Below are 22,520 nucleotides of genomic sequence, written 5' to 3'. Positions count from 1 at the left end.
CCGACAGTGCAGGTACAGGACATGCACATCACGCACAGGGCGAGAGCCCGTGTGGAAATGCCGCCCAACCCCGGACATGGCCTCCCCCCGCAGCTGCATACCCAGCCCAAAGGGGGTCCTCGATGGACCATGCAAACTACAGCAGCTCTTTCAGTAGCAGGATGCTGTCTGCCCTGGGGACAGCACAGTTCATAGTAAACTGATTAGGGACCTTAAACCCCTCTGATAGCATCTGATGGCACATGCTCAAGGAAGCAGGCAGATAATCCCCTGCTCCCCCCATTCACACAAGAGCTGCCGGGAGCATCCCAACCTGTGCTGGCAAGTGGTGTGTATGCATGTGAGCGCGCATGTGAGATGGGGTGTATGCATCCATACGTATGCATGGGGTGGGTGTGCATGTGTGTGCAAGCGTGGGGGTGGGGGCGGAGTAGCGCGCATGCATGGGCCTAGAAAACGCAGACTTGAAATTCAACTGGCAGATCCGTCCCCAAGCTGGCAAGAGAAAGTCAGCCTGCGGGTCCCCTTCCTGGTAATTCCATCCTCTCCCCAGCCCGGAGCATCTGTCTCGTCTTGGCCGTGCTAAGCGAACTGAGAGCAGCTGCGGGAACACCTTGAGCTCTGGCGGCGAGAAGCCCACACGGGAGAAACCTTAGCCACGTTCCAGTTGCTCCCTTTGCAATGGGGGGCCCAGCAAGAGGACATTGCGGCTTGTGTTTCAGCTGTGCACGGGGGAAGGCAGCAGTGGTGGTGGCTCGGCTGCTGCCCTCTGATCTGTCAGGAAGGAAACGCATGCATCTGCCACCAGGTCAAACCTGCCAGCAAGGAAACCCAAGGGAAGCAGAGCTGCTTCAAACACAGCATTGATTCCCAGGCATCAGTGGGAACGAGGCATCTCCCACGGCATAGACCCCTGAGACTGGGGGGTTTGCTCATACTCAGCTGTTGTAAACTTTGGGGCAAGACCATCCCACACTTCCCATCTATGGAGGGGACTCCATGTATGTTCCCTCCCTGCAGCGTGCATTAGAAAAAGGCCCCTTTTCAGCCTGCAACACACCGAGGATACGCTCTCAATCCCCTCACCACGTGCAGAACAAGGGACTGGAAAACAGACCTGGACTAGGGATGTCTCACATATCCATGACCTGCCCAGGGAAAGCGGAGACTGCTTGGTATTAGCAGCTGGTCACTTTACCAAAAAACCAACAGTTTACCTTTATTTAGATGTAAAAAACTCCCACAACAGCCTCAAAAACAAAAAGCAGCATGGGCAGCCAGATGCACCTGCCTGCATTTTTGGCCTAGGCTGAACCGAGCTCGAAGTAATTCTGTCCCTGAGAACGACACGCTTGCGTGCGAGCAGCAGTACCTACGTGCAGGGGCTGGGACGGTGCATGGCCACCCATATTGCCACCACAGGCTCCCTGGAGGCTCGGCCCAGCTCAGGCAGGAGTTCGGGAGTCCTCCCCTGAGCGGAGCACCCGCCTGCTGCTAACAGCGATGCAGCTCCAGCTCCTCGCTGAGCTCCGCTCAGACCAGGCCAGGGACCCGTGGCTGCCCCCCGGCATTAGGGGCTCTGCAGGATCGTGCCTAGCATTTGTCCTCTCTCGCGTCCTTGGCCCCGTCGCTGTCACCATCTGTTTCCTGGCTTCCAGCAGCGCAGAGCTCTGACTCCAGCTTCCGCCTCTTCTTCAGGTGGTGCAGGTGGGACTTGGACTTGGTGTGAGCTGAGGGCAAGGGCGAGACACAGCGCGTGACCCCGGAGCGTCTTGGGAAAGTGACTCCCTGATGCAGCCAAGCGCCCCCTGCTTCCGGGGGGGGCAAGCAAGTGGGTGCTTATTCCGCCACCAAAGCAGGCTCTTATGCCCCTTCACTATTTGTTTCTCTCTCTCACACACACACGTGCACACACCTATTACACATGCCCACATCTCTCTCTCTCACACATGCACCCACGCACCTATCACATACACACAGCCACCCCAGATCTCTCCCACACATGCCTATCACATGCATGCACGCATATCAATCACACATGTCCACATCTCTCCCTCACACACCTATCAAACATATGTACACACACATATCGTACACATGCCCACCCACCTCTCACACAGATCTCTCTCACACCTATCAAACATATGTACACACAATATCGTACACATGCCCGCCCACCTCTCACACACCTATCGCACGCACGCATGTACACACAGCTACCAGATACATGCAGACATCTCTCATACATGTACATCATATATGCATGCACACCTATAACATATGCCTACATTACACACACCTATCATGCACATACACACACACCTATCATGCATGCCCAAATCTCTCACACATACATGCACACCCCCATCATGTGCATGCACACACCTATCACACATCTCTCACACATGTACACCTCTCTTGTGCACACACGGCCACATCTCTCACACACCTATCACACATGCCCACATCTCTCTCTCTCTGTCTCATGCACATGCACACACACCTATCTCACACACATGCCTATCACATGCATGCATGCATATCAATCACACGTGTCCACATCTCTCCCTTACGCATACCTATCACACATATGCACACACACATATCATACACAAGCCCACCCACCTCATACAAAATGTCTCACACACCCCTATTGCATGCATGCACACCCAGCTATCAGATACATGCCCACATCTCTCATACATGCACATCATATATGCACACACACCTATCACATATACCTACATCACACACACCTATCATGCACATGCACACAACCTATCATTCATGCCCACATCTCTCACACATGCATGCACACACCCATCACATGCCCACATTTCTCACACCTGTTACATGCATATGCACACATCTATCACACATACCCATGTCTCACACACCTATCACACATATGTACACATATCTATCATATACACACCCACACACCTACCACATACACACCCACATCTCACACCTATCGCACACATGCCCACATCTCTCACACACCTATCACACGTGCCCCCATTTCTCTCCCCCACTCCCCCAACACACCCCTCTAACACACCCCTCCACATCTCTCACACCCACAATCACACACGCCCACATCTCTAACGCACCTATCACACATGACCCACATCTCTCATGCACACACATGCTTATCACACACCCCTCCACATCTCTCTCTCTCACACACCCACATCTCTCTTGCACACCATGTTCAGGAAAGGGTTTTTTTCTCCCCCAGGCAAAGCTCTTGCCAAACCGCTCATCTTATACAGGGCCAGCTGCAGTGGGACAGAGCAGGGAAAACAAATGGTTACAAAACACATTTCATATTTCATTACGTGGTGGAATTGCACAACTGGCTAGGGCATCAAGGAGAGAAGCCAACAATCCCAGGGACTCTGTCAGCACCACAGCTAATGCAGGGACCTACAGAGGCAGTGCAAACCCCTGGCACCACTGTGCTTTGGCCTGATTCCCTAGTTGGGCCTCAAACCTACACATATTTCAACTGAGTTTAGCTTCTACCATATAAGCAGTCCCATCGACTGCACTTAAAACGTTTGCCAGCCAGAAGAAGGGTGGTCAGAGAAGTGCTCTTTTTACCCTAGGAAAAAAAACCCTCCTGGGGTAGAAGCCCCCTATGCCAGTATAGAGGCGCTTTACTGGCCCAGAACCAGTTATACCCACGTCCATCTTGGGAGGGCTTTCCAGCTTTATCTACGTCTGCGTTGTTAAAGCGACCAATTTGTTAGCGCTACACAAGGACACTGCTCCACGAGTTTGCCAAGCTGGGGTCCCTAGTGCATGCTCCAGCCTTTCTTCTCTCGAAAGAATGAAAGTCATTCAAAACTGCTACTTTTATTGTGCTACTTCAGGGTCACCATCACCTTGACACAGAATCACACTTCCCCAGCAATATTCTGTTACAAGCCATGGCGAAGTTGGCTGCAACAAAAAACGGTGGGGGGGGAATGCCTGGGGGACTGTTTTCTGTCTCCTGCCCTTCGCAAGAGCTTTGCTTCAAACAGGAAATATCAATTGCATACAAAAAACCAAAAACAGAGAAACACCCCAAAAACCTCAGGCTGGACAGGACTCTCAGGAGCAGTTCCTGAAACTATTTTTGGGCGATCTTTCAGAAACCCGACTGCCAGTCAACTCCGCTCCCACTAACGTTTTCACTTCCCGTCTCATGCATTTCAACAGCACATTTAACAGGAACGTTATGGTTCAATTCCTCAAGCACCTTCCCTGTCCGTTGCAAGTCCGCGCCAAGGATGGCTGGGCAGAGAGGACACAGAGTTGATCTCAAGAGAAATAAATATTATTCATGGGTGTCTTGGATTGCGCCCAGAGAAGAAAGGCCCTGGCCTGTAACTGCTGTTTTTGGAAGCGCCAGGAAGAATTCCCGCTCGCGTTTTCTGCGCCTACGAACGTGGGACCCGTTCTCAGCCCTCTGCGGCATCTCCTACTTCCCGCATAGGTGGGCATCCTCGAGGTATTGCTAAGCTAGCCCTATAAATAGACAGATCTATCTATTGATCTAAAAAGAACCTCTGACAATTAGAGACAGACTTCCTGCTCTGAGTTTCACGCCGTTCTCTCAATATGGCTAAATACGCCCTTAACAATCTAATCACCCCTGCTCTGTTTACACTGCATCTACCTTCTGCGTTTCTTGGCTCAGACCAGAAAGCTCCACCTCCCCGTTTCACTTTGGTCACTGGTCAGTTTTTAACCTACTTCACTTTGAAGAAGCAGCTTTCCAGGGACAGGGAATTTGCTACAAAGACCCCAATTCCAAAGGAAAGAAAAAAGAATTCTTAAAAATCCAACCCCCGCCCCCCTCAACAACAAAAAAAAAAAAGTCAAGGAAACATGCTCTGTTAAAAATAAGTCTGGGACGCCTGTCTCTTCTTATTTTAACACAAAAACCTTAAGCACTGGAGCAGACGGGCTCTTTGCAAACTTCCCGGCATAGAATCTGTAATGCGGATTTCAGAAGGACCCAGGTGAGTTTATAAAAGAGCAGCCCAATCTGTGGCTAATCAGATCCAGCAGGCCAGAACGAGGGCTGGCAAATTCAGAGGCTCCGTGCTGAGAAAAAAAAGGTTTTAAAACTTGGAGCACCCCCTGGCATTGCACGCTTCCCTCTTTCTAGTGGGGCTGGGGGAGGAAGGAGCTGCCAGATGGCTGCTGGGCCTTGGCTTATGCACCCCCTCCAGGCACACAAGCGGCTGCTCTTTTAAAAGGGCTGTAAACAACCTTTGGCAGCCTGACAGCATGTGACACAGGTCCTACGGCCAGGAACAGATCCCAGCAGATGACGCCTTGCTTTAGAGAGAGCTGAGTCACTCTGTGCCCTTCACTCCAGTCAGCCGTCTGTTCAGGTGGCCACAGGTGCTTCCCCCCAGCCCAGGATCCTACCTGCCCATTCTCTGTCCCCAATGATGATTCGGTTGCAGGGCTCACACATGTGATGACTGCGTTTGTTCTCATTTATGTCAGGCTCCATCTTCACAGGGTCAGCCGGCGGCTTCTTCCCCTGGAGGTTAATGTTGCATTGAGTTGGCGATGGTTCCCTTGTCGCCTCTACCTGAGGGGGCTCGAAAGGCCCCAGTTTTATGCCGAGCTGCCAGGGTTGGTGGGAGGGAGACAGTCTCAGCCCAGCGCAAGGCAAGGGGATGGCTGGGTGTCAGAGGGAGCTGTCAGAGGGAGCCTGAGTCTGGAGATACAGCGACAGGGGGGCTTTGCTCTCAAAGGGAAGCCTGGAGCTTAGAGATGCATAAAGAAAGCCCACGTAGGCCAGACAGGCTCCATCTAAGCTCAGAGCCCTGGAGACAGCTGCTTTCCGGGGCAGAGGAGAGAGAACAAGGCCCCCAGCAAAGAGGCAATCAGCAAGAGAGTCCCAGCCACAGCCCCGGGCTACTCAGTACCTGGAGCAAGCTCTCCACAATCTCCAAGGCGGGCTTCAGCACGTTCTCCTCCCACCGGGAGAGGTCAGACACCTCCAACCCATATACCGGAGGCACGTTGTACCCAGGGCCTAGGGAGACACACACACCAGCAGCAGTGAAGGGCCAGCAGCTACACCGGCTGATCAGGCTGTTGCGTTTCCCATGCACCGTGCTACTCATGGAGGACGTACCTGGGGGGGAACCCACATCTCTTACCCCCTGTGCTCCACAAGTCGCACACAGCAGAGTCCAGGGAGCTGGGATGGCTGGAGACTGAGGGCCACCAGGACCTGGCACCATGCATCCTGGAGCATCAGCACCTTGGTCTGAGCAGCCATGGGGCTGCGTCCAGTCCAAAACAATAGGCAGGGCAGCGAGCCAGAGTCCACCCACCCTCCATGAGCCATGCAAACAGGCCCCACCACAGCCACCAGCCGCTTTCCAGCTCTGAGGTCTCCTAGAGGAGGCCCGGAGGCTAGGAGGGAGGTTTGCTGCTTGCAGCAGCACGACCTGGGCACATGCCTGCTGCTGGGCACGTGCGGATGGCTGCAATCAGAGCATGCTCTCCTGCCTCCCCACACCTGCTGAGTGGCGGGGCAGGCGTCTCGCGGCAGGGGACAAAGCCCTCCAAGGCCACGGCATGCTGGCATCCGGCAGGTGCTGCCTTTGATGCAAACAAGGCTCTGAAGGGGCCAATCTGAAGCACACCTGTCCCTCGCCAGAAAGGGGAGAGGTGGGTGGTTCGCACCTGGCCCCGGGGAAGCGCTGCACCTGGTTCAGAGCCACCCTTTGGCTTGGGTTTCTCTTCTCTCTTTGCCTTGGCCCTTTCTCCATGCCCCTACCCGGCACCTTTCAACAAGTGCTCGGTTCCCAGCTGCTGCTTGCTGGACCTGCTCCAAGGCTGGGGGGCTGGGGCAGGGAAGTTCCCCTGGCTGCCTGCCATCATGGAGCCAATCAACTGCAGCTCCTAATCTGGAGGGCAGCTGTCAGCTGGGCTCGGCCGGACGCGTGCAGGCACAGGGGGAGAGCTACACATGCTAGGCAGAGCCCCTGCCACCCCTTTTCAGAGGAGAATGGCCTGGCTGGCAGCGCTCGGGGCTGCATGCAGACACGGCTCGGACTGCCAGAAGCACCGAGTGCAAAGAGGGGTGGGTTGGGGGTGGGGGAGTGCTGAAGGGTTTAATTGCTCTTCCCTGCGGGAGTTTTGCTGGGGGGCGGTACTTCCCTTGAAAGGGGAAAGGGAGGGGGTGCTACGGAGAGAGTGTGAAGTGTCTGGGCTTTCTGAAGGCCTGGGCAGGATGCCCACGCTCCTCAGCTGCAGCTGGGAGGGGTGTGAATGCAGACCAGGCTGGGACGGCAGGGAAACAAGGTCCCAGGCAGACAGAGCTCCATGGGCAGCCCACACTGATAAGCCCCAAGCTGCATGGACATATCCAGAGGCCCTTCAGAGAAGGGGCTGGGGGGTGGGGTGGGACATACCAGGGGGTGTCCTCAAGCCTGGCTGGAGAAGGCCAGGGTGAGAGACTCACAAGGAGGGAATTCCTGGGGAAATGCCCCCCCCCCAGGACTCTCCCTTGTGCCAGCCCAGGGGACCTCATGCCACCTCAGCTGCCCCTTGGCACAAGCCATTCCCTTCCAGAGAGCTGCCTCAGTCTTACAACAGAAGGGAGCCTGGGGAGGGGGGCACCAACAGGCCCAGCCCAGAGACAGCGCCTTTCACACCCACCACCCACCTCAGGAGAGTTCAGGGCTTCCCCACTGCCTGCAAAGCACCTGCCCGGCCAGGGGCTGCCAAAGCAGAGCTGGAAGCCACCTGCCCACCCCAACCATCAGGGCACAGGATGCTCCACAGGGTATGGAGAGGAAGGGAGCAAGGAAGGGGTGAAAGCCAAGGGCTTACGTTGCAAGAAGCGGTTCCGGACCCACTTGTTCTGCTTTCGGGCGTATTTCTTTGTCACTTGTTTCAGGGCCTGAATCCCTTTAAAATGAAAGGAATTAAAAAAAAAGTGTGATAGCCAAACTCCCAGCAGTTAAAAATCCCCAGGTAAATAAAGCTGCGGGTAGGAGATGACATGGGTGTAGTGATGCTGGGAGAGTGAAGGGCTGCCACAACCAGACTGCCTGGCTTCAGCCAAGGCAGGAGTCATCACGCCTTATGGGAGGGCACCAGTGCTGTTGAGGCTCACAGAGGTCTTGCCACAAGAGGAGTGAGAGAAAAACCAACCACCGGGGCAGTTAAAACTCATCTGGGCAAAGCCCTGAAGGCTCTAGGGACAGTCACAGAGTCCACAGGGCTATAAGGAACCTCAGGAAGCCACCAAGCCCGTCCCCCACCAGCCAGCAACCTCTCGGAGCCATGGGCTGGAGGCACCCCCTCCCAGAGCTCAGAGTAGACTAAGACCCTGCCAGGAGACACCCGGCTGGGCTGCTGACTGGTATGGGCAGCTGGCGTCACTTGGCGGCTACAGCACACACACCATAGCTCCCAGCACCGCGCAGGCGTAGAACGGGGCACAGCGGGTTGTGCAGTCCTCACCCTTCTCCAGCAGGATGGAGCTGGTCTCAGGCGAGCACTTCCCCTCGGTCACCAGGTACTCGTGGAACTCCTTGAAGCCAATGGACTGGAAAATGCCGCGCTGATAATCCTGGCTGGAGCAGAAGGCCACAGGCAGGAGGTCAGCGCCCCTCCCCTACAGCGAGTGGCAGAGGCCAGGGCTCCATCTCTCTGCGGGGGGAGCGCTGGATTTGGGGTGACACAGCCATTGCTGATGGGGGAATGGAAGTGGAGGTGACCTCATCAGCCTCCCCACAACCCAAGGACAGGATCTGGGTCAATTTTACCACCCAATTTGGAAGCCGCAGCTTGGGGTGCACTCACCAGTTCTCAGCCACCTTCTGCTGGTTGTAGCGCCTGTGGAAGTCTCGCAGCTCCTCCAGGAGCCCCGCCGCAAGCATGGTGTCCACCCGCTGGTCCAGGCGTTTGTCCAGAACTGGCAAGGGTCAGAGAGCGCCCAGCAGTTGCTTCACATGCATGCTAGAGCATGCTGCCCATGTGCAGGGGAAGCCCTGACATCTCTGCACTCCAATGGAGACTCCTCTGGACTCCCAAACCTGCTGCCCCTTCTTTTTTCAACCCCACGCTGAGCCCTTCTCCCCTGAAAGGGGACGAGGGGGCCCACAGCCCCTCAGAGAACAGCTGGCTGTGGTTCTACGTTGCACGTGATGGTTTGGACAGGGCTGATCCTGCCTTAGGCAGTGGGTTGGACTAGATGTGACCTCTGGAAGTCCCATCCAGCCCCACCTCTATCATCTTTCTGACCAAGGAATGGGCTGGGAGGATCCAATGGCTAGACATCATGGACCCAGATTCCCCCTCCACCCACAAGGTCCATCTCGGTGCTGCCGATGACGCGCAGCATCACCTCCAAGGAGTTGCAGTGCTTCTCCCTGCCTGGAAAACAGGAATGCTTATCCTGCCCAGCTCAGGGAGATGGTGAAAGCATGGGAACAATAATGGGCTATGCAGCCACTAGGCCTGAGAGGACCTTTCCATGGGCCCGATCCTGCTCTCAGAGAAGCCGGGGCAAGCCCCTATCACTGCAATGAGACAACCCCAGCTCTATTGCTGGTTGAGGCACAAAGTCCCTGTGTGGCCATTTCCACATGGGCAGCTCACAGCTCCTCTGAGCAAGGGAGGAAAAGACTCCAGCTACCAGCAGCCCATAACACGCAGGGCTCAGAGGGACCCCAGGCACGGTCATGATGCAGGCTCAGTGGGAGACTGCAGCGGGTCTGCGTCAGGGTTTTGGCTCCAGGGGGTGATGCCCTGGCAATGCCGGCCTGCCCCTTATCTGCTGTTTACCTGCCTGGTCCGCAAAGAGCCACAAGATGCAGGAGTTGGGGTACTTCAGCGGGCCCCCCAGTGGGCCCCCACCTTCCTCCTGCTGCTGCTGCTTCAAGAACGTGCTGTGGGGGACCCCGGTTTCTTCAAACACTTGCAGACTCCTGTATGACACAGACAGACAGCCAACAGAGAGGCTGGGTCAGGAGATTAGCATCACGCCAGCAGCCTCGGCACTGGGAACTGCATGCAAAACGCACCCAACCCTCTCCCACATGCACAGTCTTTTGCCCCCCTCAAGGGGCCTGTTGCCCTCAGCAAGCCCCAGCCAGCCGGCCAAGCACCAGGGGCTGTGGCAGGGCCAGCACAGGGCTCCTCAATGGTACCCAGGTGCCCAGAGCCCCCACTCCCCGATGATGCCAAGACGGGCCCAGTGGGGGCTGGGCCAAGGTGCTGGCTCCCATCCTGCTTCTTCCAGGAGGCATTTGCTGCAGGCCACAGGCTGGTGAAGACAGGAGTGGGGAGGTGGCTCCATGCGAGCCAAATGGGTCGGATCCTGACTGCACCTCCCTGCCATGTGAATGGGGTGGGTGTTGTTCCCCAGCACCTCGGGGTGGGGTTGGGAAAGCCCGGCAGAGGTGGCAAGCCCAGTCTGGCCCAGGTGCCGTTCCCACCGCGTGAAGTATGCAGCTCAGCCAGCACGGCAGCTTCCTCTGTTGACAGGCCCCGGGAAGGAAGGCTGAGGCCAGCCTTGCCTGCCTGGCTGCCAGCCAGGCTCTGCAGCACTGGCTGGTGTCGCTGCCTGGGGCAGGTGCTGCGTGGGGTATGGGGTACATGACCACTGGGCCTGCCCTGGCTGGCCAGTCTTCCTGGGGCCATTTGCAACACTGGCTCCTGGTCAGAGCCCCAGGGAACAGATCCCAGCTCTCCTCGCAGGCAGCATCCCCCATGCCTTCCCTGGGCAGAAGGGAAGAGAAGAGCTGGAGATCAGCTCCCTGCAGCTCTGGGCTGCCAGGCTCAGTGCTGCCAGGTCTGGCTGCTTCCTAGAAGCCTGCTCGGTGCAGTTATAAATCTCAGAGGCTACAAACAGCTCCAGGGAACCCTCCAGGTGCCCTGGCTTTATGGGATACCACAAGGTGCCTTCGCTGTCACCCCCTCTCCCATCAGAGCAACTCTAGGCTCTGCACTCTCTGGGCCAGCAAGAGCCAGCCTGCCTGGCAGGCGTGCCACCAATTAGCCTCTCGAGTGCTGCTCCTATCCCTGATCCACTGCTCTGCTTGCTGCTCCATGCTGTGCCCATCTGCTCTGCTTTCTGCTCTCTGCCTGATCTGCTGCTCTGCTTTCTGTCTCATCTACTGCTGTGCCACCTGTCCTTTCCCCAGTCTGTTAAGTGCCAGATACAGAGGCTGCCTGTGCCCCTTGTGCCATGGGTTGGTCCCCCAAGGTGTGAATGCAGCTGCCAACACGGCCACACTGAACTCCAGTACAGCAGAGCCTCCATGCCCTGCCCTCACTGGGGCTGAAGCAGGGAAGTCCCCCTGGCTGCCTGCCATCGTGGAGCCAATTGACTACAGGTCCTAATCTGGAGGGCAGGTGTCAGCTGGGTTCAGCCAGTGAGGCCATGATAGCAGTGGAAATGCCTCTGTGCTGGAGGCTTCTCCCCACTCCTGTTGCCATCCCACCCAGCTGCAATGCAGACAGCCTGAGCCCTGCTGGACCCTCATGCCTTCTTTCTGCATAAACTGGCATCACCTGCTGCCTTCCTGGCACAGATCAGAACCCAGAGCCCTCTGCGCCTGCAACCTCCCTTTGCAACCTCCCTAACCTATGCCCTGCTCCCTCTTGCAGCCAGCCTCCAGCACAAGTCCCACCCAACGGACCATGAGCCATGTGGCCATAACACCACTTGACACAAGTACTGGCAATACCCCGTACAGTGAACAACCTCTCTCGAAAGCAGGCTGGAGCAGGGACAGGATGCAGGGCGAACACTGCCCTCCAATGGGGCTTGAGAAGGCATGGGAGACCTGCAGAGAAGGATGCTCCTTAGCACGGCTCCGATCACCCTAGATGCCCCTGGGGATCAGCTCTCCCCAGGTGCCACAGGCTCACCTGGACACTTTGCGTTTGTCGTGGGGGTGTAGCTTAGCTGCCATCTCTGGGTCCACCTGGCTCAAGCGGCGGTAGAGCTCCTGGCCATCCAGCTTCTCCAGTTCTTCCTTCCTGTCGACGGCCAGCCTGGGGGCAGGGCTGATCTTCTCCTGAGAATGGGATATCAGCCCTTGTGAGCTGGAGCGTCTGCTCCTCCAGGCATGGGTCAGAGCACGAGAGACTCCCCAAGCCACAACCTGAACCTGGGACATGTGGGACCAGCAGGTTCCTCTATGGGGGGGCCAGTGGGGATAAATGCCCGTGATGTCTAGGGAGAGCAGAGTTGGCTCTATGCAACACCACTGCCTATGAGCATGGGGAAGAACTCCAGGCCCCTCAGGTAACAGAAGGCCTCAGCTCCACATCATTCCCTAGGGATAAGCAGGTGAGCCTTCTGCAATAGAGCAGCCCCCACCACCCAAAGGACAGACTCTTAAAGGGAGGCAGGGGAACCAAGACCCAGCATGGAGACGGGATCCCCCTACACCCACGGTTGGTTCCCAGCAGCTCCAAGATCCTACCTTGGTGTCGACCAGGACCTTCCAAAGCAAAGCCTCAATGTAGTAGTTGGTGCCTCCCACCACAATCGGGAACTTGTTCCGGGAAAATATGTCCTTGATGTACAGCGTTAAGGAGCAGCAGACAGGACCAGAAAAAGAGGCGGGCGGGGTGGGGCTCTAACTAAAGCACTGACAACTGCCAATCAATGGTGGAGGAGAGCCAGAGGGAAGCGAGGGCCCAGCTACACACTGGCTAGGACAGCCAGCTCATGAGTACAATGATGGCATCACAACACGCACCCATGCCCTCGGGGGGCAGCAATGCAGGGCTGGGGGCTCGGAGGTGACTGTGCACAGGGCGTGGGTGGCACTGACTCCCATTCTATGCAGGCTTTATGAAACCGGAGACCTCCCCAGGCCTGAGCCCACCCGGGGAAACACCCTCACCGCATCCCAGCCACCGCCGTCCCCTCTGGCCACCAACATTGAGGCTGCTAGTGGCACAGGGCTGCACCCGGCAGGCCTGAAACACAAGTGCCCTTGATTGGGCTGGTGGCACCACTACTACCACATGCCCGTGCTCTTATCACACTGTCAGTGCATGCCACTGCTCCTGGCGTTGATCATGAGCCTGGCCCTGTGACACCCACATGAACGGCCCCTTCTCCAGCCAACCCTAAGAGCAGAGCTCACAGCAGCCCAAGTGCTTGCCCCCTTTGCTCACACTAGGTTTAGCTTCCAGAGAGCGCCAGTCGCTCTTGGTTGCCTGGAACGAGCCCATCTGGGCAATTAGGGGCTCCTTCCCTGGCTCTGCCAGCAGGGAGTAGGCTGGGGAGCAGTGGGAGGAGGGAAGCCCGGGGAAGGATATCAGTAGCTCGGCCTTGTTCCTGAAGTCCACCACGGTGTAGTTCGAGACGAGGGGATCCAAGAAGCTGATCATGTGGTGCCGGCAGAGCGCCTGCTCCTGAGCAGAGACCTTGTTGGTGATGATGTCCATCCCTTTGTACACCTGGAGAACACAGGCAGGGCATGGAGGGGATTCCAGGTTCAAGCCCCCATGATTGCCGAGCCCGCCACACACGCACACCCTTGGGCCCACAGCATAAAGACTTGTTCAGGGACAAGGACTGTGGCTCCTGCCAAGCTCTATGTGACAAGCTCCACAGAGCCCTCTGCATGGGAATTGGAGGCAGGCTCACCGGGGCAGTAAAAGCTAGGCTTATCTCTGTTCCCCCTTCTTGGGGATGCAGCCAGGCACACGATGGAGAGCTGCAGAAACCTCTCTCCACCTCCTCTATCTAACCAGGGGTCACAACAGGAGTCAAGGCCCTCAGGTGAGAACCAAAATCTCTGCATGGTTGGTGCAGATGCGAATCTCAGCATGCAGTCAAGGGCAGCATGGTGCCAAGGAGGGCCGAGTGGTCCGGCCTCAGCACAAGGGTGGTCTAGCTGGAGGGGACAAGGTACACACACCAGAAATGCCAGCAGAGCTGGGCACATCCTCCTTCCAATCCTGTGCGAACACCGCTGTCAAGAGCAGGAGCCCAAAGCCCAGCTCTAGTCTCTACTCCTAGCAGATCCCACATATGAAATAGGGCTGATGAGCCCTGAAAGGCAACAGACTAGTGCCAAAGACTCTCTCGGCCTTTGGGAGCAGCGGCAGGGCCTGAGCACAGACTCAGGCACTGAGCCCCTCTTAGCCCTGGAGACTTCCTTGCCTCCCATCACCCAACTGGGGAGGAGCAATTAGCGCTCCAAAGGAGCCCTGCCCACCCGCCTGCAGGGATGAGCTGCAGAGGCTTGGTAGGCAGACAGCCTCACAGCCAGGAAGGAAGGATTAGCACTGGCACATTAAACCTTGGAGGCCAGCAAGATCCCAGCTGCTCCACTTCTACCCGGGCCCCTCCACGCTCCCTGGGTAACCATGGGCAAAAGTACTGCCTGCCCATTGTCCCTGGAGAAATGCAGATCAAGCCTACTAATGTCTGCAAAGTCCAGGGAGCTCGCCAGACCTAAGGCCCCACAAAGAGATGGGGCCGTGATACTATTCTGTCTAGCACAGGGAAACATGAGCCCAGCCCAGCCCAGCCCTGCTGCTCCAGGCGTGAAGTTCCCAGGCTAGAGGGCACCTCGGGGGACAGCAGTCTGATCACAGGAGCCAGCGATAGCAGAGGAAAGCTGCTCTGCTCTGGTAGCAGCTGCGTTATCCCATTCCAGGTAAACCCTGCTCCCTTCCCTCTGCGCTGTGAGCACCACCCAGGGCAGCAGGGCAAATCCCAGCCCTCCAGTGTGCCAATAGCATCAAGCTAATCTCCACAGGCATCTCTGGCACACATCTATCTGCCCCATGAGCCTCCCCTGCAGGGACGGCATGTTGCACATGTGCCTTGGCTGTTCCCTGATGAACCAGAGCAACACTGTCACGGACCACAGACCGCACCACACCCTTAGAGGAAGAGCAAGGCATCCAACCAACCAGCCTCTCGGATCCAGCGTCTGCAGCCCTTGGCTATCAGTATCCCCAAGCAGGGAGTCTAGTGCCACAGAGCTATTCATTCAACCCCTCCCCAAAGCACCTTGGACAACAGAGGCAGGGACAACGTTCCTGCCCTGGATGGGAAATGGGGCTGGCCTGTTTGGGAAGCTCCCGAGGCACATAGGAAGTTGCGGGGAGAAGTGGGAACAAACCTCCGGCTGCCTGCAGCCGACCAGTCCATCACTGTGTAGACAGTATGGGCAGCCGCCAGCCAGGTCCTTCTGCCATCACCCGGGGACTCGGGCTGTGCCCACCCAAACCTCTGGGCTGCGTAAATGCCGCAGCCACAGCTGAGACTAAGCAACACCCCTGTGCAACAATCAGAGCCCTGGGTACAATTTGGAGATGCCGCTTCGAGGCATGGCGGGGGATGTTTCAATAGCACGCGTTGTTCTGCCCTTGCGTGCCCCCAGCGCTCTGCACAGACCAGTCTCTTCAGTGCCGTGTGCTCGCAGCCCCTGGCACCAGCCTGGCACAGCGCAGGGAGTCCCGGATGCTGCTGGCAGCCTGCACCGAAAAGCAGCTGCGTCGCAAACAAGCAGGGAGCAGAGCAGGGCTCTGGGCCGTGGCGCCCCCCAAACCCACGTGGCCCGAGCTGCTGCTCATGAATCAGCCCTTTCTGCTCAGCCATCAGCCCGTGGCGTGCTCCGGAGGACTGGGCCCCCTTTGTGCCAGGCTACTGCTGAGGCTCTGCTTTGTAGGCTGAGGTTCCAGCCGCCGGGCCGGACTCCACGGAGGAAGTGTTCAAGCGCTGCGTGTCTCCCCGCTCCGAGCTGGGACGGGCGAGAGGCTGGAACAGAATGGCCTTGGCCTGGTGGGAGAAGGCAACCCCAGTATATCCCTGCAGCCAGGGAGCACGCGGATGCGACCTGCCTGCAAAAGGCATGGGGCCGGGGAGCAGGTTAATGAGTAGACGCTCCATTTAAGCTTTAAGCAAACCACCCCACCCAGTTTCAACCCCTTCTTCCCAGCAGGGCCCGCAGCAGAGAGAAGACCCCCAGCCATGGGACCTCAAGATGCCTTCAGATGTCTACCCACCACCTTCAGCCTTGTGAAGGGCCTCTTAGGACAGCTCTACCACAGCCAGTGCAGTTACCCCAGCAGAGGCATCCCAGTGCCAAATGACTGCAAATGGAAGCACTGGGGCACGAACGCAGCCTGCACAGTGCTATAACCCCTTTGCCCCTGCCTGGTCTCATCTCTTTAGTGCTTCAAGCCAGGGGCCACTGCTGGTTCTGCAGCTGTGTGGGACCCACCACCAAGGGTCCCTGCTCTTGGCCAGAGCCACCACACTACAGGGAGAAGCTGGCCACTCTGGAAAGCCAGCGGATGGAGATCCATCGCTTAAAAATTCCTTGCTGCACCGTGGCGCTTTGTTACCCACTTCGGCTGGCAAAGTGGTTGCCTGCAGGCAGGAAGCAGCACGAGATGATGGGGTGGAGGGCGGCCAGCTGTTCTTCCCCTCTGCCCTGTGGCCCTCCGGCCAGCTGTGCGTGCAGCAGACAGAAGGAGAGGCCCAAAAGGCAGCTGGCTGGCTGCAGCCTATTGATTAGGTCAGCCGGCTTTGCCTCACTCCTTCCCTCCCCAAGCCAGGCCTGGCAGGAGGGTTTAAGGAGGTGGTGGGTGGGGTGGGAATGACCGAGCAAAGCCCCCACGGCCTACAAAGCCTTTACCGCTTCTGCTCTATCCTTCAAGTTTCTCCCAAGAATCAACCCTGCGATATCTGGGAAGAGCAGGAGGAGGAATGCGGTGTCAGTGTGTGGGCTGGGAGAGAACAAAGGGAGCCTTTTACATACCCAGACCAAAGAGAGAGGAAGATTCCACCAGCTGGCCGTCTTCAGGGCCCCACGGCCGAGACATCCGCGCCACACACGGCCCGTTTTCAGCCAACGGTGCAGATAAACCTTTGTTGCATTTGAAGGCCCCCGAACAGATTAGCTGCAGCCTGAAAAACTGCTCTTCCGAGGCCCGAGAGCAAAGGCTGGCAAGAAAGAGACCCAGCACCTTTGCGGCACGCAAACACTATGGGGACGGGGGTGGCGAGGGCTGTACCCGCACCTGGAGAGTCGCCCGCAGGTCTCAAAGTGCTTTAGAAAGGAGAGGGGATTGTGATCTCATGACAGTGGGGAACCTGAGGCACTGGCACCCTGCAGTGAAAGGGAGGGCCGTGTTGTGGGACAGCTACTACAAACCAAAGGCACGGGCACCCTGCCCCAAGGAGCCAGGCATCCAGAAGCACAAAAGGCGAAGCCAACACCTGGGAAGTCATTGCTACGTTGCAGGGGTTGATGAACAAGAGGAGAAGGGCTGATCCAGGGCCTGATCTCAGCCTAGGAGGTGGGGGAGCTGCGTCCGTCACATACCGCGTGTGCGGCCTCAGGCAAGTCACTTAGGCCACGTCTATACGGTGCCCAGCAGCAGCACGGATGTGGCGGACAGGCTAATTAGCACTGCCAGTTAGCTTGGCCTATGCTCAGTCATCAGCCTGCCCAGTGCCGCACAGACACAGCTACGTGGCTCCCGGCGCCAGAGCAGCACGGCACGCTGGAGGGCGCTGCAGCCAGGGGTGAGTTCACTGCGCGGACATGGCGCTAGCGCCTCGGCGCTCCCCAGCAGTATGATGGGGATTGAGGCATTTCCCCACCTATGGGCAGCGATGTGAGAAGACGGCGAGGTGTGGGGTTTAAAGACTGTGAAGGGTTCAGAGGCTGCAGCAACAGAGGCCCAATAAACATCTAAGACACTGCAGCGTTGAAGATGCACAGATCCACGTGGGGCTTATGTCCTCTTTGTGGGGATGGGAGAAAGGTTCCCACAGCACAAACCAGTGGCAGGAGAGGCACTGCCCGCCAGGCCCTGCACTGCCTCTGGGCTCCAGGTCTCCAGCAGTACCCATAGCACTGCAAAAGCCTTTAAACACAGTTCTCGTGCAATCTTCCAGAGACTCGGTCGCACCGACCCCATGGAGCCCTTTAAGGTGCTGGGTGCCACAAAGCGTGGTCTACATTGGCCTGTTCTCACAGCTCCCCTGGGAGTCAAACACAGCTGAACCATAAGATTTTCATGGGATCATAGCAAAGTCAGGCTGGGAGGGATCTCAGGAGGTCCCATCTAGTCCAGCCCCCTGCTCAAGACAGGATCATCCCCCACTAAATCATTGCAGGCAAGTGCATCTGGCCAACCTGCTCTTAGGAACTCCCAAGGATGGAGATCCCAGTCTCTCTGGGTTGCCTGTTCCAGCACTGAACCACCTCCAGAGTAAGAAAATTCCTCCTAATCTCCAACCTAGACTTCCCTTGCTGCAATTTAAGGCCGCTGCTCTTTAGCCGGACTCCTGCAGCCAGAGACAACAGTTTATCTCCATGCTCCATAAAACCACCCTTCAAGTATTTGAAGACTGCTGTCAAATCCCCCCTCAGCCCTCTCTTCTCCAAACTAAATCATCCTAAATTACTGAATCACATTTCCCAGGCTTCAAATCATTTCTGTCACTCTCTGTGGGACTGTAAGCTGTCCCCATCTTCCTTGAAGCAAGGGGCTCGAAATCTTGGGAGATCTGTCTCTTCTCAGCTGGTTTTCTCCCACCTCTGGAGAGCGGTTGCTATTCCCGAGGGCAGTTTGTTGGGATCAGAACAAGTAAGCAAAGGAACAGAAGTCCCAGCAGCTCAGCCCCAGGCTCCGAACCACAGCAAGAAATCCCTGACTCAGATCCTCTGCCACATACACCACCCAGGGAAACGCAAGGGTCCCCGTGTGCCAGGCTAGCATGGCAACAGGTGGTCCGGGGGCTCTCCCAGCCTCCTGCTCCAACTCAAACAACTGCCTAAACACTGCAAGCATTTGTCAGGAGCTCGCAAAGCCCAAACTGGGTGCTTCCCATGAATGGACAGAGGCGTCTAGGAATGGTGCATTCGTTGGGGAGTGAGTGATGGGATTTGAAAGGACAGAGAACACCCGTTCCCCCCACCCTGCCCAACACAGCCACCCCCACCCTGAGCCTGGATGTTATTCTGCAGAGGCAAGACCTACTCCACATGCAAAACACCAAGGAGAAGAAAGGCCACATCACAGCCCAAGTGGGACACACTGGCTCTGATCTGCTGCACGCCTCCAGGCTGCTGAGAGCCTCCGAGATGCAGGCTTCGCTCCGCTGCTGCCTCGGGCCTCGGCAGTCCAGGCAGAAAGCACACTGCAATACAGATGAAAGCAAGCGGGCTGCTCCACTGGCACTCCACAGTCCCACTAGAACGAGATTAGGGAGAAATCAGGCTGACGAGGACTCGGCCGCCCGCACTGCATTGGATGCCTGGAGTCAGGATTCTCCAAGCGGAGACGTTCCCGCCGTGGGAACTGGAACAACCAGAGCAGGGAACAGGGGTCCCGGAGCATCTCGGGCGCAAGAAGAATCTGCTTTGTGTCAGCAAGACACGCTTGAAATCAATGACCCCACTGGAAGCGACTGGAGCTTTTTCATTGATTTCACCGTGACCTTCTCTTCCTGGCCACAAAATCCTGGCCCGTTCCTAAATCAGGGGCTCATGAGGATGGGGGTAGTTTCCACCACCACTTATTTCCCACTTTTCTCCTGTACCCCCACCAGACACAGACTCACTTCTACGACACCAGCCAAAGCCAAACCATGACACCCAAGCAGCTGAAGTCGACTCTGCCCAGGGTTGGCATTCCCACTCAAAGCGCAACCACCCCGTCGTTTCTCAGTACACATCCTCGTCGCCAACAGAGCCAGGGTGATGCTCCGAGCTTGTCTGCAGAAGGGATGTTTGCATCCAGGTAACTACATCTGTCTGGTTTTTCACTCATGGCAATGGTTTAACACAAGATGCTGGAGCAGAGAGGCCTAACCCCAGCACCTGGACTTGCACAAGTTCAAAGAAGCCCCAGTGCCCAAGACAGAGGGCCCGAGATCCCGGAGAACAGAGCTCACTTCTCCCCATGAAAATCCCTGTGAACTGCTGATCGCTCCATCTGTGAGCAGGCTAGCTCTCAAGGGCACACAGGACATTGGCTTGGCCTCCCCTCATTCCCAGTCCCAGCCAGCATGGAAGATGCCTTATTCTCTGAGTCCAAGAGGTTTTCCTGTCCCCACCTTGCTCAGGTGTCTGAATTGTTAGCAGCTCAAGCCCCATGACAATGCTTGTGCTCACAGGATGTCTTAAATCAGACCCTATCAACCACACTCAGGCCTAAAACTCAAGCCCCTGTCAAAAAAAAAAAAAAAAAAAAAAAAATCAAACCATGCACAGAGATGTTTTCATCATTTGTTTTAGATTCAAGACCAAAAAGGTTTTTAGCCCAAACTTGTCCTTGCTGCTGTTTGGGTTTGTAGCACGGCAGGAGCATCAGTAGCCAAAAGCAAGTGCATCCAGGCTAATCCCAGTGGGGTCAGACAGTGAGACAGGGAACCAGAAACAGGCAGCACAGATGAGGGGAAACACAGAGTGGTGGCAGGGAAACAGCATTTGTTTTAAAAGGAAAAAAAACCCAATAACGCAAGGCGATGAAAAAGTAACACTGCCTCAAAAGATTCTTGGATTGACGGTGTCACCATTTATGGATTTAAACCCGCCCCCCAGAAAATCCTTTTTTAAATAAATAACAAGCACTGGGGGGACATCGCCTGGGAAATCCAAGTCTGGCTACAGTGTGAGCCAGCAAACAAAACCAAAGCAAAGCTCCCTACATGGATTTCCACTGTGCAAATGGCAGAGGAAGGCAGGCACCACGCACATGCGAATGAGCTACAGCTATGAATGCAAAAATATCACAGGACTTTCAAGATAACATCGTCCCTTGCAAGATCTCTGGGGTCGTTTGCTGCTGACAAAGATATTTTTATTGCTATTGTTTTAATACCTAGGGCACGCTCCGGAGCAGTGTTATGGCCACTCAGACCCAGCTCCGCGCTGGATGCTGGTCTCATTTGGGCTGCGTTCCCGTCACCAGCTCCGTGCACAGAGCGCGCCGCTGACCTCGGGCCCAGCACCCCCCACGCAGAGCCCAGCGTAGGAACAGGGCCTGGACCCGCAACCCAGCTCTGCTCACCGCTGGAAGGTGCTAAGCTCACACGGGGATTCCCTCGGGAGGCCTCAGAGCCCCGGGGAGGTCAGAGGGGCTCCAGGGATCCCCACTTGTGAGGCGTCCTCCCAAGGCACTGCCCTGCCTGCCTTTAGAGGGACCTACATCTCCCACTGCAGCACCAGCTCCTTGTAAGGCCCACATGCAACATCAGCCCCCAGCGACCCCAACCCACTTCTGCTATTAGGATAACGAGGGCAAGATGACTTGCCCAATTATACCCACACAAGGCTGTTGCACAGAGTTTGCCCTGTTACATTCTCAGGGCTCAAATACTTTCAGGCTCCAGGGGTAGGTTTCTTTCTAGCAGGTGGGAAAGCTGGCCCAGGAGCAAAGAGCCCCTCAACTCCACTGTTTCTGGCTGCAGAGAGGAAACAGACCAGGCCCCCCGGCTCCTTCCTGGAGATCCCCGTTAGCTGCTTTATTTCTAGGAGGTGAAAAGCCTGGAGGGTGCAGAGGACCTCAACCCCAATGTTGGTGGCAGCAGAGAGCACCCAGCCCAAACCCCAGACGTCTTTGCAGAGCCCCCCATTCGCTGCTTTATTTCCAGCAGGTGGGAAAGCCTGGGGGGCTGTGCAGGGCGGGGACACCCTCAACCCCAGTGTTTGTAGCAGCCACACCAAGCCCCAGATTGCTTTGCAAAGATCCCCATTAGCAGCTTTATTTCGGGCAGATGGGAAAACTGGGGCAGGGGGTGGGGAGCAGAGAGAGCAGCCAGACGAAGCCCCGGGGCGGGGGGGGGGGAAGCCTGGGGGGTTGGGGGGGGCCTCAACCCCAGTGTTTGTAGCAGCCAAACCAAGACCGCCCCCCGCCCTCTTTGCAGAGATCCCCCCCCCGCTGCTTTATTTCCAGCAGGTGGGAAAGCCTGGGGGGCCTCAACCCCAGTGCTGGTGGCGGTGGGGAGCAGCCAGACAAGCCCCGGGGCGTTCTCTGCAGAGACCCCCACCCGCCGCGGGACGCTGAGCGCGTGGGGAAAACCACCCCGGTGTTTGCGGCAGCCGGGCCAAGCCCCAAACTTGTGTGCAGAGATCCCCATTTGCTGCTTTCTTTCCGGCAGGTGGGAAAGCCGGGGGAGCGGGCCCTTGGGGCGGGGGGACGGACCCTCAAGCCCAGCGTTGGTGGCGGCCCCACCAAGCCCCAGGCTGCCCGGCAGAAATCCCCACGAGCTGCTCCATTTCGAGCAGGCCCCGTGCTGGTGGCGGCCCCGGCCCAGGCCCAGGCCCCGTGCTGGTGGCGGCCCCGGCCCCGGCCCAGGCCCCTCGCCCGGCCCGCGCGGTACCTGCATGGAGTCGGCGCTGAGGATCTCCCCGCCCAGGCGCCGGCCCAGCTGCAGCGCCAGGCGGGACTTGCCCGTGCCCGTGGCGCCCAGCACCACCACGACCGGCAGCGCCGCCATGGCCCCGGCGAGGCCGGGCCGGGAAGGGGAAGGGGAAGGG

At 57.2% G+C, this 22,520-nt stretch overlaps 1 protein-coding gene across 3 annotated transcripts; it reads right to left on the bottom strand.

The window, feature by feature from the left end:
- Positions 1 to 1,189: 1,189 nt before the first annotated feature.
- On the bottom strand, positions 1,190 to 22,520 carry TRIT1 (tRNA isopentenyltransferase 1). 3 transcript variants are annotated; one of them, XM_090057311.1, is made up of 11 exons: positions 22,364 to 22,520; positions 13,321 to 13,461; positions 12,474 to 12,572; positions 11,914 to 12,062; positions 9,823 to 9,965; positions 8,839 to 8,950; positions 8,497 to 8,609; positions 7,861 to 7,938; positions 5,940 to 6,049; positions 5,431 to 5,635; positions 1,190 to 1,730 (listed from the first exon to the last, which is right to left on the bottom strand). In XM_090057311.1, the coding sequence occupies exons 1-11, from the start codon at positions 22,478 to 22,480 to the stop codon at positions 1,594 to 1,596; spliced, it is 1,404 nt and encodes a 467-aa protein (XP_089913437.1). In that variant the 5' UTR covers positions 22,481 to 22,520; the 3' UTR covers positions 1,190 to 1,593. The 3 variants fall into 3 exon arrangements, with proteins under 3 accessions (XP_089913437.1, XP_089913438.1, XP_089913439.1); XM_090057312.1 differs by lacking the exon at positions 5,431 to 5,635; XM_090057313.1 differs by lacking the exons at positions 5,431 to 5,635; positions 5,940 to 6,049.

The sequence above is a fragment of the Crocodylus siamensis genome, chromosome 7 (assembly GCF_052110815.1).
Source record: "Crocodylus siamensis isolate JL-2025a chromosome 7, ASM5211081v1, whole genome shotgun sequence".
NCBI classification, from domain to species: domain Eukaryota; kingdom Metazoa; phylum Chordata; order Crocodylia; family Crocodylidae; genus Crocodylus; species Crocodylus siamensis.
The sequence above is the reverse complement of the archived record's forward strand: the minus strand, read 5'-3'. Positions and strand labels throughout refer to the sequence as shown.

Bases quoted from the DNA above. Each gene is read 5' to 3' on its own strand.
- TRIT1 (XM_090057311.1), bottom strand. From the start codon at position 22,480: ATGGCGGCGCTGCCGGTCGTGGTGGTGCTGGGCGCCACGGGCACGGGC. The intron at 9,966-11,913 runs GTGAGCCTGTGG...TGTGTCATACAG, and splicing joins GACAAACGCAAAGTGTCCAG to GAGTCTGCAAGTGTTTGAAG. The intron at 8,610-8,838 runs GTGAGTGCACCC...CTTCTGCTCCAG, and splicing joins CAGAAGGTGGCTGAGAACTG to CCAGGATTATCAGCGCGGCA.